Here is a 17269-nt window from a genome sequence, read left to right as displayed (position 1 = left end):
TTTAAGAGCACTAAGATAGACTTAAAAGAAGCAGAGCGTTCATCAGTGTTGCAAGGGAACCAAATCTGTAAGTAATGTGTGCCTTAATCACATGATTCAGATACATGTTTGCTATTAGCTGTTTACTGTTAGCTTTTGTGATGCTTTTCTCTAATTCCAGACCATATCACCTCACTGTAAAGCAATGACTATAGAAACCATGGACGACGCGACAGCTTTTCGAAAATGAAGCCAAAACGTCTCTATCGCCCCCTGTTGTCTGGCTGCAGTATAGGTCATAAACCCCGCCTCCTCCATGTTAGCGGATGGGACGGGGATCAGACTAGAATAAATTAACAATTTTTCCCCAAAGATTCTTTCTTTTGTTATCAATAGTTCTCACCACGCTGATTTATGTCCACGGAGATGTTAAATTGCGATGTAATGTCATCACAGCAGCTTTGACTGGCAGCTGCAGTCACGGAGAAACTTGCGTATCTCTGTTCGGGAATAGCAGATAGAGCGTAGGCTCTGAGAGGAGGGCCAGCGTTTACGTTACGAAAACACGATCGACTGTTTTAGCCTGACAGCCTGAGGTGTTCTTCAGTAAACTGGACTACCGACAGAAGGACCCGAGGCCCTGCTGCACTTTTTCGGTAAGTTAAACGTGTTTGTAAGCTAATCCGTAACTACCGTCCTTAGCTCGGTCCTGAGACCTAGCTAGCTAAGATGAGCACTTAGCTGTCGGGGAAACTTGTTTTCGTTCGTTAGCTAACCCGTGCAGGTGAATGAATTTACCCTGACTAAAGAAATCAAGAGAAACGCTCCGGGCTGCTCAGTCACTAATTATCGTTACTGTACTTTTATTACAAGTGTTATACTGTAAAAGCAACAGGTTGTACACTACTTCAGCTCCTGTGCGGAGCTGATTATTAAATATGTGCAAACAACAGCATGTTTTCTGTCTCTTGCCACATCTTTAAAGACGGTAACACCATTTTTTTTTAAAAGCTTGTACTTCAGTAACTCCTCATTAATCAGTAACTGTGGATTAAACTGTAGAACTGAAAAAAATGTAAGAGAAGAGCTTCAGATCCTGAGTGTGTGGGACAGAGAAGGATCAGCTTTATTTCAGACTTGAGAGAAACTTTATATTTCAGTTTGTTATGGTTCTGTTCTCTTTGTGATTACAGGAGCTGCCCTCAGATTCAGACCTCAGCACCACCCAGTGACAGCAGACAGATCATCCAACATGTTCACATGTCAACTGCAAAATTAACTGATGAAAACAGTACAAAGGTTAAAGTACCACATGTGCTGTCAGTGAAGGCTGCAGCTGTTTATTGATAAAGTTAAAGACAAAAAGTCAAAAGGATTCATCACCAGCAGTGCCAGTATATATCAGCATTAACAGGACCTCAGTTTGGTGTTTTACAAAGCTGCTCATCTCAGACCTGTACAGCTTCCGTTTTAAATACTTTATGTACTCAGCTGCATGAAGAGCACATTTGATTTTCTCTGACACAATTAAATAAAACCTGATGAAGGTCAAAGGTCGCCACTTGGATGTTTAACTGCAAACTTGTCATCTGGAATTCTTTCAGTTTTTTGCAGATAGTGTGTCATTTACCATAAAGTGATACAGAGTTATTCATACCAGAGTAACCAGAGAGGATCATATATTTTTAAATATATAACTTTCTACAGGACTGTAGCCTCTGTGGAGTGTGCAGCTGATCTCATCACTGTCTAAAAATTGAAACAAAACCTAAGCAGTGCTGAATCCTTCAATAATACAGACTATTAAAGTAACAGGTGTGTAGCATCGCTAACTAGCTTTACACCTCCACCTCAAGTCACTACTGCGCAGACTCTGGCTCCAACAATGCAAGATGGCAGCCTCCACAAGCTGGATATTTTGGCTTCATTTTTGCACAATGGGTGGAGGCGCTGTCGCATCGTCCATGTTTTCTACAGTCATTGCTGTAAAGAGTGCAACACAAACAGAAAACTGAGAATATTCACCTTCAAAGCTGAACCTTTAGAAATGGCGATGTGCGATTGTGGCTCAAGAGTTGGCAGGGCATCTTGTAATCGGAAGGTTGCCGGTTCGAGCCCCGGCTCGGACAGTCTCTGTTGTTGCGTACTTGGGCAAGACACTTCACCCGTTGCCTAGTGGTGGTCAGAGGGCCCGGTGGCGCTAGTGCCCGGCAGCCTCGCCTCTGTCAGTGCGACCCAGGGTGGCTGTGGCTACAATGTAGCTTACCATCACGTGTGTGAATGGGTGGATGACTGAACGTGTTAAGCGCTATACAAATACAGGCCATTTACCATTTTAAAGTTTCACTACGGCGTGGAGATTAAATGGTGAATGTCTGCTGATAAGTTGGCATCTTCCATGCATTGTGTCAACTAAATTGGCAACCAGTCTGGTGAAACACATTTTCCCTTACAACTGTTAGTTACCCAGGGTTCACGGATTGATCTCTAGGCTTGTGTGACTGAGACCTTACATTTTTAGCTAAAAGCACCAGCGTATTCATCTATTCATGCTTTGGTTCATTCATCTGCTTTCTCTGCTAAAGGGATCCTGTCAAAACACCAAGTCATGTCACTGTTTTGATCAAGAGGGATCGAACCAGTTCCTCAAGTTTTGACATTTCCAGGCTAAACATCGCTGGCTCAGTTCAGACAAGCTCAATCAAGCCAAAGAAGGTTTCAGCAGAATGTTATTTTTGCCATGACCTTGTACACAGAAGGCAATAATGTAAATATTTTTGAGCGTGTCTCTATGTGTGCGTCTGATATGAAAGCTCCTCCACTGCTTTTCAATGATAAGTGAGACTTCACTATAAATGAAACAACCAATGAGTCTGACAAAAACCTTGGATGATTTGAAAAGGTTGACTCCCGACTTGCATGATTCACTGACACTGTCTAGACACAGAATGTCTCTCTATTCATTGAAACTTTCAAAGAGAAGCGTTAGAAGCGTGATAAAAAAAAAAAAGAGGCCCCGGTTAAGTCCAGTGACTCAATGGTATAGTATAAATCTCTACTTTAAAACCACTCACACAAGTTGATCTGCACTGTCTCCACAAACAGAAGATCAGAGCTAGTTTATTCAAGGAAAAACACATTTAGACAGACACAATTACTCTGTGGGTTCCAGCAGAGATAAATTCAACTAGTGAGTGGAGAAAGCAATACTGAAAGGTAAAGCAATAATCATCTTTATCTAGCCAATGGTGCTACAACCCCTTTATTACTCAGTTGGCTCCATAAAACCCAAATAAGCCCCATCTGAAAAGCTGCACTGTGTGTGTTTGTGCTTGTGTATCTTTATGCAGACAAATGGCTTTGCATGCAGGTTTGTGTGCGTCCAGTAAGACTTGTCCTGGTTCTGGGCAAAAAGAAGCAACAAGTGGGCAAATCTAATCTGATTTTGAACTGTCCTTGGCAGTGGAGCACATGTGTAAACAGAAACTCTTAAGTGTTTTGTTTCAGTCGCTGGCTACAAAGGGACAGAGGAGAGGAGGACAGCTTGCATATTTATTCAATCAGAATTAATTTATTTATATTCCTTCTTGCTGTCTCATCTCTAAGAGAGGAAAAGATATAAAACATGTTTGCATGCATTTACACAGAACATTCAACATCAGCAAGTCCCAGAATAGACAGTAACCGCCCAGCTTTCTCGCTCTCTTCTAACATGGATTTTATAAGGTAAAATGAAAAAAACACACACACACACACACACACACACACACACACACACACACACTGTGCATGGCGACATTTTTTATGTGATTCTGGTTCTATTATCCCAGTCCGATATAGTCCTGGTTTAAAAAACATCCAAGTGAGACTGGGATTTCATTAACAGACATGTTAACAGAAAGTGAGAAAGAGAATTTTGACAAGTTCTCTAAGGTGCTGGGAACACCCTACCTTCCAAATACCTTTAAAAAACTGTGTGCAAGTTCACCTCCAATAACTTGACTCACTCACTGATGATTTGGGCATATTTTTACTTTTGTGTACTGCACTTACAGGTCGTTGCAAAACAGTAACACTGTGGTATTATTTTTTATTTCAAAAGTGTCCTCACCTTACTTCAGCGTGCATTGTTCAGGGTAATAATACACTCACTGGCCACTTCATTGGTTACACCTTGCCATCCCTTTGTTGGACACCCTTTTGCCTTCAGAACTGCCTTAATTCTTCATGGCACAGATTCAACAAGGTAATAGAAACACTCCTCAGATATTTTGGTCCATTATTTGGAATGAGTTGACTGTGGAGGCCGTTTGAGTCTGATGAATCCATTGTTAAAGGAACAAGAGTTTGAAATGATGTAATCTTTGTTATGTTACTTAAAGTACCCATCAGAAGATAGCTACACTGTGGTCATAAAGGGACATGGTCAGCAAGGAAGGCTTTGGAGTTTAAATGGTGCTCAACTGGTACAACGGGGCCCCAACATCATTACATCATCACCATCAGCCTAAATCGTTGATAGTGAGCAGGATGGATTCATGTTTTCATGTTGTTTACACCAAATTTTGAACCTAGCATCCAATTAGCAGCAGAACTCAAGACTCTTTAGACCAGGCAACACTGGTTGGATCTTCTATTGTCCAATTTTGTTGAGCGTGTGTACAATGTAGCCTCAGCTTCCTGTTCTTAGCTGACTGATCTTCTGCCACTGCAGCCCATGTGCTTCAGGGCTGTGCACTCAGAGATGCTCTTCTGCACACTTTGGTTGACACACGTGATTGTTTAACTTACTGTTGACTTGCTATCAACTTGAAGCAGTCTGGCCTTTCTCCTCTGGCATCAGCAAGTCATTTTCACCCAGAAAACTCCCATTCATTGGATATTTTGTCTTTGTTGGACCATTTTCTGTAAATCTCAGATATGGTCAAATCTAAGTTGTTGAAATACTCAGACCAGCCCAACAACCATGTCACATTCAAAGTCACCTTTCTTCCCCATTCTGATGCTGTTTTTGAACTTCCAACAGGTCTGGATGCCTACATGCTTAAGTATATTGAGTTGCTGCCATGTGATTGACTAATTAGATATTTCTGTTAACGAGTAAAAGAATGGGTATACCTAATAAAGTGGCCCATGTGTTTTAAAAACTAGCTGCTGTTTTCCCTTTTTTTAAGAAGCCAAACAACTCTGCTCTTTATAAAATTACACTAAATGGACTTAAGAATTTTTAAGACAGTCCCTATAAACATATGTATAACACAAAGCACAGAAAAGCACTACAATAAAAACACACGTATTTATTACCTCTGAATATTTTCTTTTCCCAAAACGCGATCTCCAGATGGGTCCAAAGGTGAGGGCAGCAGGTTCAGACAGGAAGCTAGAGACTGGCTGGAGTCTTCTCTGGACACTGTGCACACAACCAAACAGACATGTAATGGATTGAAGTTGTTTTCTCTAACCCCAGGTGACAATCTGACTGACAACATGTTAGCCTAAGAAGAATTCACAGCTCTCTGTTTAAATCTTCTTTTGAGATGAATTAGAGCTATAAAACTTGGATCAAAGAGGTTATTAAAATTCAGTAGTGATCCGTTGGGATCATCATACCATCAGTTGTTGTTTTTTGTGTTTCTTTACAATTATGCCTAAATATTCAATGGCACATTTAACAGGCCAATATAAAAGACAGTGAAATAAAAGTTGGATATAAAGCCAAGATTTGGTATTTCTTTATGTCTTTGCAAAGGTCTCTGTCTCTCACACTGTCCCTGTGTGATTCCACAGGGCATGAGTCACCATAGGAGTGAGAACGCAGAGCCCTGTGGGCCATAAATTGCTGTGAAACTGCTTGCTTTTTAATAACGGCTTCAACAAGCCACCTGAGAGAGGTCAAAATGAGGAGTACCGATGAGTGCGTGGGCGTAAGGGATTGTGAGATGGGTGTGCATCAAATTGTGTACGTATACATCATATACATCTTTATATGAACCTGTGCATGGATCTGCGCGTGTCTGTATTGTGTATTCTGCGTGAATGTCTGTTACGGTGTGTTTAAATGAGTTCCTGTAATTTGAGTTTGTGGAAGAACCTTACTCTTCTAATGCCAGCACAGAGTCTTAGTCCCTTGACTTTATGAGAACAATTCATCAAACCTTTAATTTCATGCTACAGTCTGCAAACCATTAGGTCTAATGACTAAGCATGCACGCTTGTGTGCTAGTGTGTATATTAATGATGGTGCCTCCCTTAGCTCTGCATCAGCCAGTGCCTGTAGAGATCTTTCCTGTGTGTGTGTGTGTGTGTGTGTGTGTGTGTGTGTGTGTGTGTGTGTGTGTGTGTGTGTGTGTGTGTGTGTGTGTGTGTGTGTGTGTGTGTGTGTGTTTTGACTGGCTGTGTGAGTGAACCACCCAGCCTCCCAATGCTCTTCAAACCCCATAAGCATAGGAAATTCTGTTTATTAGCGCTGAAGCTTCCATTGTATTCTTTACTTCTCAGTGCTGCTGAGCATTTTACTTTATTTGACTGCAACTGCAATATTCTAGGAGCCCATCTGGGACTTAAATATGGCCTAGAAATAGATGAATCCAACCTCACATTAACATATAATTTCACCGATAGATCTGTTGATAAGAGACAAAGCTAGTCGAGCTGACATAAACGCACCCCGTCGCTGCATTGTTGTAGTCCCTGTGTCTGAGCAACATGAAGCACAGAAATGGAGTATGATCACAAGCTCATGTTTACCTCGTTGAGTCATTTTCTTCGTGTGTTGCACTCTACCACACATCAACTATGTATATCTGTCTGGTTTGACGCATATTAATACGAACTAAACCTTTGCAAGCACAGGTCAGAAATATAATCAGTACAGACAGTAACTGCAAGAGCTTTCGATTTTGCTCAGTTATGTCTGCGCAAAAAAACAGCACTGCTGGTTAAAAGCTAACGATTTCACTGTAACATTGACTCATAACAGAAAAATCCCATTTTTAAGACATGGATGCAATAAAAGCCAATACATGAGCACACACAGAGTTTCTCTTAACAGATTTGTATGTTTGGTGGTTACACTGCACTTTTTCAGCGCAATACTATTCTTATGTGTTGTATGAGAGGAAGCTGGGGTTCAGGGTGTTTGGCACTCCTATGCTCTACCGTGGCAGGGCACGAGCAACGATTTTCCTCCGACAGACACTTTTCAACTGTGACGCATGTCAGGAGAAGTGTGATGGAAATGCCAGAACAAAGGAGATGAATTGGTGTAAATGAGGCAGCCGCATCAAAGTCCCAGCACGTGTTGAAAGAAGCAGGGAGAACACTGGTTTCATGCTTTAAGGTGATGAGGGAGAAGTGTACTAATAAAGGAAAAAGAGAGGCAAAGATTGAAGCAAAACCAGACAGGGGAGCGACTGTGACACCAGAGAGGAAGGTGAGAGAGGAGATATTCCCTTTAATTAAAAGAGATACAGATATAAAGGACATGAGTAATGTAACCTACAAACATGAGTCTGGGGGGTCAGAACTGTCCTCAAAGAGGGTCCAATCTGGCCCCCCAGACTGGATGGATTACCAAAGTGTAAAAGTCGCAATGAAGTCTTTTGTCATTGTAGTAAATGGGAGTGCAAATCATGAATCATAAAGAGTAAAAGAACTTGTTTAATTCCAAAAGATATCTCAGGGTTTTAACTTATGATGCAATTGTTCATCATCCAGTCACATGTCCATTAACTCCCCTACACAGAGTTCTTCTAGAAACAAGTCCCGCTGCATAGGAGGCATCTTGAAAAGCTATTTTGAAGTATTATCTAAATGAACTTTGCATGTACAGAATCATCAGTGAAATCTGCTAAGAACTGGTTAAAAAGATAAAAAATGGTTGCAGAATTCTCTCACCGATTTCCTACAATGTCACCGCAAAATATGCAAATGTTTATTATGGCGGAAACAGCAGAAAAAACGTTACCATGTCGGTGTCGCTGATCATCGGAGAGATCCAGATCTAACATGAGGTCGTCTTCATCCAGCTCCGAGGAACCCAGGTTGTTCAGAACATCCTGATGAGAAAGAGCAAAAACACAAACATGAAACAAACTCTGAAAAGGTGAGCGATAAAGCAACGACTAATTATTATCCTCACAATAACATAATACACGCTGGTGGTTTTTTTCCTGCTTTTGTAAAATGAACAAAAATAAAAGAGAATTTTTTGCCTGATGTTCTTATGATAGATCGTTTTAATACAATTTCAGCGAGGTAGTCATTAATCAAAAAGGTTCCGAAAACAAACGCTGAAACGCAGAATACTAATTACTATGTGACAACTTTACAAAAAATTATGAAACGATTCTCATCAAAGTAATCCAGGTGGGTCAGAACAATCAGAAGAAGAATCACTTAGCTGAAGAAATTAAACGTTATAAATATTAGAAATGATAATAATGCAGTTCTTTTTAATAGTGCACTGTATTTCTTCCCCCATTCTGCTTGCATTTAATAAGATATTTAGTTCTTCATCATTACATCCAAACTATCGAGAACAAATTGCTCTTCTTGTTATGCAGGGACGATTAATAAAGGGTTTAGTTTGAGAAAGCGAGAAAGTGCTCAATGAGGCTGTAGTTTGGTGCAGCCACTGTCAGCTTTTACCATGCTTCACAGGCTAAAAATTGCTGATGAATAAACAAGGGGAAAAAACAACTAGAAATCATGACAAAAAACGAGCCAGTGCCTTCTGATTACTGAGTTTAAATTAATTCTCTTATGTAAAAACCAGTGTTGTCCAAACGTCAACAATAATAATCCAACAAGAAAACCTCCCTCCACCTTGGGTGGCCTTGAAATATCAACATTATCTTCACTGACGTTACGGTTTTAAAATTTCTTACAAACTCTTTCAATTTCAGAAAATAACTGATAAGATTTTCCTAATCCTTCGTCTCTTAAATGAGCTATAGCCACAGCAGCGCAGTGAGTCATGCTTCATCACTTAACAGCAGATATTCACTTGTAATCTTTCAGCAGAAGCTTCCATGTTCTTGGCATTATGAGGTTATAATGACGCAGTAAGATGTGTTTCCTTTACGTTCAGGATTTTAAAAGTCAATACTGCCATCCAATGGTTACAAATGGGTAAATTCACTGCAAAAAAACACACAGAAGTATAGTGTGGCAAATACATGTATTAAAACACTGCATATTCCTGCCTAACAGGAAGTGTACTTATAGGCTTTATTTACCAGCTAATGTAATATTTATGAGACACTTCTACATAAACTCATATATGTCAACCTCCCTGGGAACATGTTTTTATCATCAGCAGGTCTCTGTTGACTCAAATGAAAATCACAACCTGCATGTCAATGCAGTTCTGCATCAACATGTAGTGTAAGTGGGTAGCATTCCTGTCCTGGTTGTACTGGTAGAAATATCTTCCCTGAACTTGTGTGCACTAAAAAGTTACAAACCAAAACCAGAGTGAAATACCAGCATTCACAAACTACCAAGTACCAGTCTGGCACAACATCTACAGATTAAAATGCATCAGAAAATCCAATAACCATCTCTGTTCACCCCTCATCACTGTTGTTTGGACATAAACTGCCTCCGAGCAACTCTGTATCGATCTCCTCCCATCTGAACCTCAAAGCTCAGTGGCATCCCTGACCATTAAACACACCTCTGAATTTCAAATCAGTTGACTTTATGTTCTCCAAAGCAGCAGTTACGTGTTTATGAACAGTCAAAATTCTATCCTTTCCTTTCCCCCTCTGGATGGCGGTGCGGTAAACATCAGAAAAAGCTCCGAACGCATTTCAGTGTGATGCGCCTGAACACGTAAGCCCTCATTTCAGGCATTAAAGCTAATAGCTAAAAGGTATTGGGAAAAGAAATGAAGAGCCATACTGTGTGATGCTACTGCACACAGACTTCATTTGAAGCAAAATTACCCATTTTAATGTGCCCCTCCAACCACAGAAATGTGTTAATACGATTTTACAAGCCTGAGATGTCACCTTTTTTACATCACTAATGTGAGTTGAATGAGTATAATCCTTGAGTTAATAGAGATAATATCAGATTCTGCTCTCATCAAAAAATGGCTCCATCTCTTAAATGCCTAGCAGAATGACATCCAAAACAGGGATAAGAGGAAGCAAGAGATTCTCTGTCCATAAAAAGCCAGAGGTTTCCATTCGCACTCTGTAAAAAATACCACATATACAGTCTATGAAAATTACATTTATTCACTTCTTTAATGTGGTGAATGCATTAGTATCGCAGCAGAGCAATTTGGCTTTGCAGCCAGGTATTATGGCTGCAGATATTTATGGAGTAAAAAATGACTTCCTTTCTGTCTGAGTCGACGATTCGCAGCCAGTTGTGTTTACAGTGCGCCTGAGGGCATGAAGGATTGAACGTCCAGTGAAACTTCCGTTGAATAACACCTACTTGAGGGGAAAAAAAACCTTGTTTCACAACTTAACACCTGACATTTGACATTTTCTAACAGCCATCACTCAATACAGAAACACCAGTCGTCCAAGACCGAAGCAACCCGAGTAAAACGTTTTCATATTCAACGGGCGATTCGATAAGAGAAACAAATCCAGATATTTGCACCGCTGACGCTGTAAGAAACTCGCTCCGAACGCGTGGCTTAGACTGACAGAGCTACATTTCTAACTTCGGAAGCATGAAATCTTTCCGAGAAGATTAAGAAGATATCACATATTGCAGGTTAAGATTTATTTCAGGTCATCTTGGAAGGCCTGATGAAAGTTTGCAAGCATTTTGACAAGTCAGAGCAGGAACTCACAGGCAAATTTAACAACACAAAAAACAACTTCAACTCTGACACGAGGCTTTCTCAGAGAAAAAGTGTCGATCAGACCAGCTTTCAGATCCTCTTTACAGTGAAACAAGTGAAGACATATTTATTTCCAGTATCAAATCTTCATGGTCTGCAACGTGTACAGTCGGGGGAAATTGCCATGGAGCACTAATTCAAGGATCAGTTTGTTTCCATATAAATAGCTTTTATCATTATTATTATCATTATTATTATCATTATTATTATTACAGACTACTCATTCTCAATTTGCAATAAATAATAAAGAATATATTTGAATTTTCATGAGCTAGCTGTCAGACTTACATATAAAGAAAGCTATTGCAATTTGTTACTTTTTCTTTTAAATTCATTATTAATTCTTGTCTTTATTCAGCTGACTAGATTTGCTTGTTTCAACATAATTTTTAATCATTCTAAATGTTAAGTTTTACCACATTTTTTTACTGTTTTTTTTGTTACTACTACAATAACTGAACAACACATTAGAACAGTCTCAATAAAATATGCGCACCAAAGCCTCTCAAGTGCTGACAACCAGTTAAATAAAACCTAATTAATTAACAACAATAACCTTACTTATAATAATAATAATAATGATGATGCAATAATTTACTGCTGCCTTGATCTCAGGTACTTGTCTATCTTATCTGAGTGAATATATTCAAGTCTGAGTTTTGTTAAACAGTCGATTCTTGTTTTGATTTCTTGTGATGTTACAGATGTTTTTGATTCCTGTTGTCATCTCGTGGTTTTCTTGGTATTCATTTTCTCTGTTAGGATTCGGTGTTTTGGATCACGTTCTCAGTGATTGCCAGTTGTTTTGTATTGCTTGAGCGCTGCTCTTTATAGTCTCCTGGTTTTTCTATTATATTTCCAGTATCTTGAGCACGACTTCCTGGTTATTCTGGTTACTGTTTAGTGTTTATGGAGTCTGGATGCCCGTTAAGATGAATTACTGTTATAATGTTTAGTTGTTGAATTTCAATTTCTCTTTTGAGCTTGTTAATTTTCATGAGTGTAGTTGTCTTGTTTTTCTAAGTTTATGACTTTGTCCTCTAGTGTTTCCTTGTATCTGTCCTCTTGTTTAGTCCAAGTCTTCTTACGTCCACATTTAGTTATGTGTCTTTGCCTTGTTTGGGTTTCATTTGGCATATGTTTTCTGTATTGTCTTGCCTTGAATGTTGCTTAGTGTCTGACTCCCATGATTGCCCTGACTGTGTGTACCTGTCCCTTATCCCTAACAGTCCTTGTGTTTATATACACTCTAGTCCTCCTTATGTCCTTTGTCCTGTTGAGTGACTGTCCGTGTGAGCTGTCCTTCGCTTGCTCAGGTGTTTCCTGGTACTTTCTTGAATTACAGTCCACAGTTTTGTAGTTTAGGACTCTGATAATCCACAATAAAGTTTTACATTTCCTTTAGTGCTCTGCCTGCAGCGTTCTGTGCTCGGGTCCTCTGCACGACAATCTACACACTAAATGTGACAACTGCATACTTCAAAACCACCTTAAATTCGTGTTTATTTTGCAGCATTTTGGCTCATCTAGTCATTGGTGCGTATAAGTTGCAAGATCTTTTCTCCATAAACCATTACTGTCAGGGCTCTGCAGTATAACCATTGTGCATTAGCCTCAGAGAAAATCATTTGATTTGAACTTTCAAGTATATCATAATTGGTACTGCTTTTATGTGCTGTCTTGGGGCCAAGAGAGCATATAACACCAGTATGTGCGAACATCCTCTCTGTTTTTCATTCCCAAACCAAACCATCTGCTTGTGGTCATTACAAATTCTGTCTTGGAGAGGAAGTGAATCCTTATCTGTGTATGATTAATACAAGTGCCATTTATGCTATCTAGCCTGCACAAGGCAACAATCAGACTGAGAAATATGAAAACAAGAGCCACTCTGTATTACAACACTGTCTAGCAATCAAGAGACTGTCGATAGTTGATATACATAAGTAAAACAGTCAATGTAAAGTGAATTCTGCCATATACATATCCATCAAACTACAAACTAAAATCCATGTTCAAAGTTGTTTGTTCTCTGAGATAAGAGATAATTCCCCAAGAATGTTTTTTTTCAGCCACTTTTGAGTGTAATCATTGTCAGACTGTCACAGTATTATCACAGCTGTCATTGAGAGACTTATGAGCAAACAACACTGAATATGGTGACAAAATAAATATCTCACAGCTTCTCAGAGGGATATCAAAAAACAATAACTACTGGAATGAAATCGCCAAACGGCTCAAGCAAACATCGGCTTGCTTCAGTCCACAGCGGCGCGTCACAGTTTATCTTTGCAAATTTAACAAATTAGTCATTTGTCACTGCAAACTAAATCTTTAGTTTTTTGTATTGTATCCTTCAGCCGTTCTCTGTTTTGCGTCGCATAATCACTGTATCCCACAGGCTCTGTAACACATTACCACCATAATCATCCAAACAGTATGCGTATAAACAATAAGCAAACCATTTGTATCCCAGTCATGCCCTCACTAAGTTTAGTTCTGTATTTAATTAGAAAGCTCACACTTAGGTATATACCTAACAGCTACCCCACAAATTTACATGACGGTAACAGTGGTGATGCATAATACACACTCCCAGGCTCGTACCTTTCCTTCATGACTCAGGCCCCTGACGGGCCCTTTATATACAAAGAAAAGGGAAAGAAGACATTCCTTCATCTTTACTGAAGTGTGCATCATGTCCAGAGACAGATGCAATGAGTAAGGTATAAAAGACTTGTATTAGGGGTTGGAATCACACAATCCCTCATAGTATGATACAATACCATAGCAATGAGGGATTTGGCAATACACTGCAAGACCATCATCTACACCTGACATGCACTCACCGACCAAGAATTAGAGTGCAGTAACCCTGCCATATTCAAATCGGCACGGTGAAACTGCTGATCTATTGGCAATTTCCCATACAGCCATCTATAGTGTTTACAAAGAATGGTCTAAAAAAGAGAAACTAACCAATGAGCATGCAGTTCTCTGAGTGAAAATGCCTTGTTGATGCCAGAAGTCAGAGGACGTCTGGCTTCTTATCAGCTGGACTGCTTCTAGCTGATAAAGAAAGCAACAGTAACTCACACAAACACTCGTTACAAGCCAGGTATGCAGAAGAGCATCTCTGAATGTACAACAGCAGAAGACCACTCCGGGTGCCACTTCCTGTCAGTTTAAGAGCAGGAAACTGAGGCATGAAATCATGGATCCATCCTGCCTAGTATCAAGAGTTGGGGGGATATTTTATTGTCCCACTTTGGGCCTCATTTGGGTACCAATTGAACATCATTTAAATGACACAACCAGCTTTGCTGAGCATGTAGATCCCTTAGTAATAATCTGTGAGTTGATGAACCACTTTTCCCTAATCCGTTTGTTAAGTACAGCTAAAAAAAATCAAGAAGTGGTGACCCTCAATAAACTGTTCCACCTCTACAGTGTACACTTCTGCATTCACCATTTCATTTACAGTCGATTCAACAGCGTCTCATTTCAAAATGTTACTTCCTGAGATTATCAGGACACTTACTCACCACCAACATACCATCACACCAACAATTTACAACTTTTTTTTCTGAGTCAAAGCTGAAAAAGTAAACAGAGCTATGTCTGCATTGCTGAGGGCATGCTGGAACATTTAGTGTTTGCATAGCCAGAGGCATGAGCACTGAGTGAGATTAGGCCGGATCCTTTATTACATTACATATTAAATGGCATTGCATTAGTGGTCGGCTATGATTGAGGCCAATTACATCTTCTCTTTTTATTCCCTTTCAAAAGAGACACAATTTTATACTTGAAATGACAATCAAGTAATCAACTAAAGAGGGTATTTTTCCCCTCATTATCTTTATGTGTATTGTTGAAATTAAATGTAATCATTTAAAAACATGGTTTTAAATAGCAAACCATCTTCATCCAGACAAGGCTTAATTTTTTTTTAAAAATTAAGTAGTAAGTAGTACTAGTAAGCCTGTAAATGCATTTCAAATAACCCTTCATGTACACTGAGTAGGCGTGCCAGTATGAACAGGCAGTACAGTGTTTACACCATTGCTGTGTTTGCACAGCAATGGCAAAAAGTAAGGTCAGAGAGTCGTAGCACTACTTTAATAATGACTTGATGTTGTTAGTGAAAGTGACCAAACCCAGCAGCATTTCCACAAGTATCCTCTTTAAGGGTACTTTAGCCAGCGTGAACGTTTTACATTTAGAACTGCACAACTTTTATTCAGCACCAGTATACCCCACCCTTAGTGTAGTTTGTTTGTGCAGATGTTAATGTGGTAATTCCACTCAGGTGTGGATCAAAACAAGACGCTTTGGAGAAGGTGGTATGAGTCCAGTTCCAGATAAACTCCAGTGGGGTTTGTTTTTGGCATAAATGTGATCCGACTTTGATCCGATCCAACTACTGTGTGTATGCTGAAAGTTGGAGCTAAACGCCTTCCTGTAGCCAGCTATGTGGCCCATTCTGGGATGCAGCAGAGTATTATAGACATGAACAAACTATAGCAACTACCTGCAAAATTAACCAGTAGCTCACTTGGTATGTTGCCTTATTGACAATTTGGTCAAAGGACTACATTTTTTATCTCCTTCTGTATTTATTTAGTTCACGTGATTTGTAGTGATGCTTTTGGATTTGCTTGAATTTTCTGTGTGAAAAGAAACAAAATCACAAACTCCATACCAGAGTAAACAAACCGTAGGCATAAAAACACCTTAAATACCTGTAACACTGTTTCCACAATTGGTTGTTACAGCATTTATCACAATAAAATCAATTGTCCCTTCATGTTAGCTATGTTTCTGAGGAGAATTTCTTTGAAGCAGGGCCAACAGAGTGGTGTGGCCAATATCTCATCTGAGATGCGTGCATTTAATAAAGTGCCTCCATCACTGACCAAAAAGGCAAAACTCCCGTAGACACCTCAACACAAATGAGTATATATGCATGATATAAAGCAACACAATACCACACAAATAATAAAGCACAAAAGTGCTTTAAATATACAGAAACACTTTTTTTTCTTTACACTTTTGTGCTTTATTATGTATTATAACCTCACAAAAATATATGACTAGCTGATGTAAAATATATACATAAATAAAAAATAGTTTACCGCAAATGTGCACAAACAACTACTGATGACATAATCATCAAAGGGCACTGCTGTCGAATAAACACACAAACAAACACAGAAAGCTTAAGCCCTACCAGGCTCCCGAGTTTAGACGATGAGGAGTTGTTTCTGTGTTTGAGCAGACCACATCCCTCCATGCCGGGGGCTTCTCTGTGGTTCCCATGGATACGAGGACCACCAGCCCCCTCGGACGAGGAGCGCAGACGTCTTTCCATCCGCATCACCTCGTGGTAGGGGCTGGCACTGCTGCACAGTGAGGCTGGAGGAAAGAATGAAACAAAGAGAATTACACAATCAGACAGATGGAGAGAAATAATGTATTCAGGTGAAACTGTTATAACAGTGATTCCACAAGCATAGATGTAATCATGTTTTATTGTATTACTAATGCAGTCAGCCCTATTTCCTGTTAGAAAGGGGCTTTTGTTTCATGAAACTAAATCACAATGTTTTATATATTCAGCATTTTAAACGACATTCAATCTTCCATTTACAAAGCTTTTCAGCAATATTGCTTTTGGTCAAATGCTATTTATTGTTTTCAGGGGAAATACTCCTTAGACAGATAAATGAAAGATTGTTATAATTGCTCTATTTTGATCTCCTAGAAGATTGAAGTGAAAACAGAGAGACAATACCACATCCTGTCACTAAGCAAGAGGAGACACACAGACACACAAAAACAAGACTTTGTATGAGCCATTTTATCTTCCTTATTTCTTGCTACACTTGCACACTGTTACCTGAACCTTTACACGCGCAAACAACAGGCATGTAAGTCGGTAGTCTTCATGCAAGAACTAAGCAGACATGAGAACACTGAAGAAGTGCCATGATTGCATCTGTAACTACACATGGAGTTACAACACATTGGGACCCTTATTGTAGACTGTTTAAATGTTTGCACAAAAAATTCCTTTTTTGTAGAGTCAACAGATGAGCTTATTTGTCTCAGTGATAGTCTGTCAGTAGTTCTCACTGCCTGGAAGCCAGAAACTCAAAGTGTAAATCAATATTCAGCTATTTTCCTTCAGGAGGGATTGCAACATGCTGTGTGTGTCTGTGTGTTGCTAAAATAGGCCATTAATACCATGTTACGTGTTCGCTTGCAGACAGTCCTTCAATCAAGCCATGTTTCGACTGCACAACAGCATGCCTTGAACAGTTGCAATAATCAAGGTTACAGTCCTTCTAGAGTTTCTAACAGAAGGGGGAAAAAAGGCAAATCGGGAGCATCATCAAAGTGTATCAATGCCCACAT

At 39.5% G+C, this 17269-nt stretch overlaps 1 protein-coding gene and 1 long non-coding RNA gene across 2 annotated transcripts in view; one reads left to right on the top strand and one right to left on the bottom strand.

Moving 5' to 3' along the window:
* The window catches only part of ccser1 (coiled-coil serine-rich protein 1), a 126697-nt gene that overhangs the window by 98399 nt on the left and 11029 nt on the right, over positions 1-17269 (bottom strand). Inside the window, exons 4-6 of the mRNA XM_026188367.2 lie at positions 16083-16267; positions 7946-8036; positions 5284-5389 (exon numbers count right to left, since the gene is read on the bottom strand). Coding sequence (XP_026044152.1) covers positions 5284-5389; positions 7946-8036; positions 16083-16267 — 382 coding nt within the window. The remainder of the gene's footprint in view (positions 1-5283; positions 5390-7945; positions 8037-16082; positions 16268-17269) is intronic.
* LOC145432167 (uncharacterized) lies at positions 176-1532 on the top strand. The gene is made up of 2 exons (XR_013912445.1): positions 176-635; positions 1173-1532. It is a non-coding gene; the product is annotated as an uncharacterized LOC145432167 (long non-coding RNA).

This window comes from Astatotilapia calliptera, chromosome 12 (genome assembly GCF_964374335.1).
Source record: "Astatotilapia calliptera chromosome 12, fAstCal68.1, whole genome shotgun sequence".
NCBI lineage: Eukaryota > Metazoa > Chordata > Actinopteri > Cichliformes > Cichlidae > Astatotilapia > Astatotilapia calliptera.
This window is presented reverse-complemented; position numbering and strand designations above follow the sequence as displayed.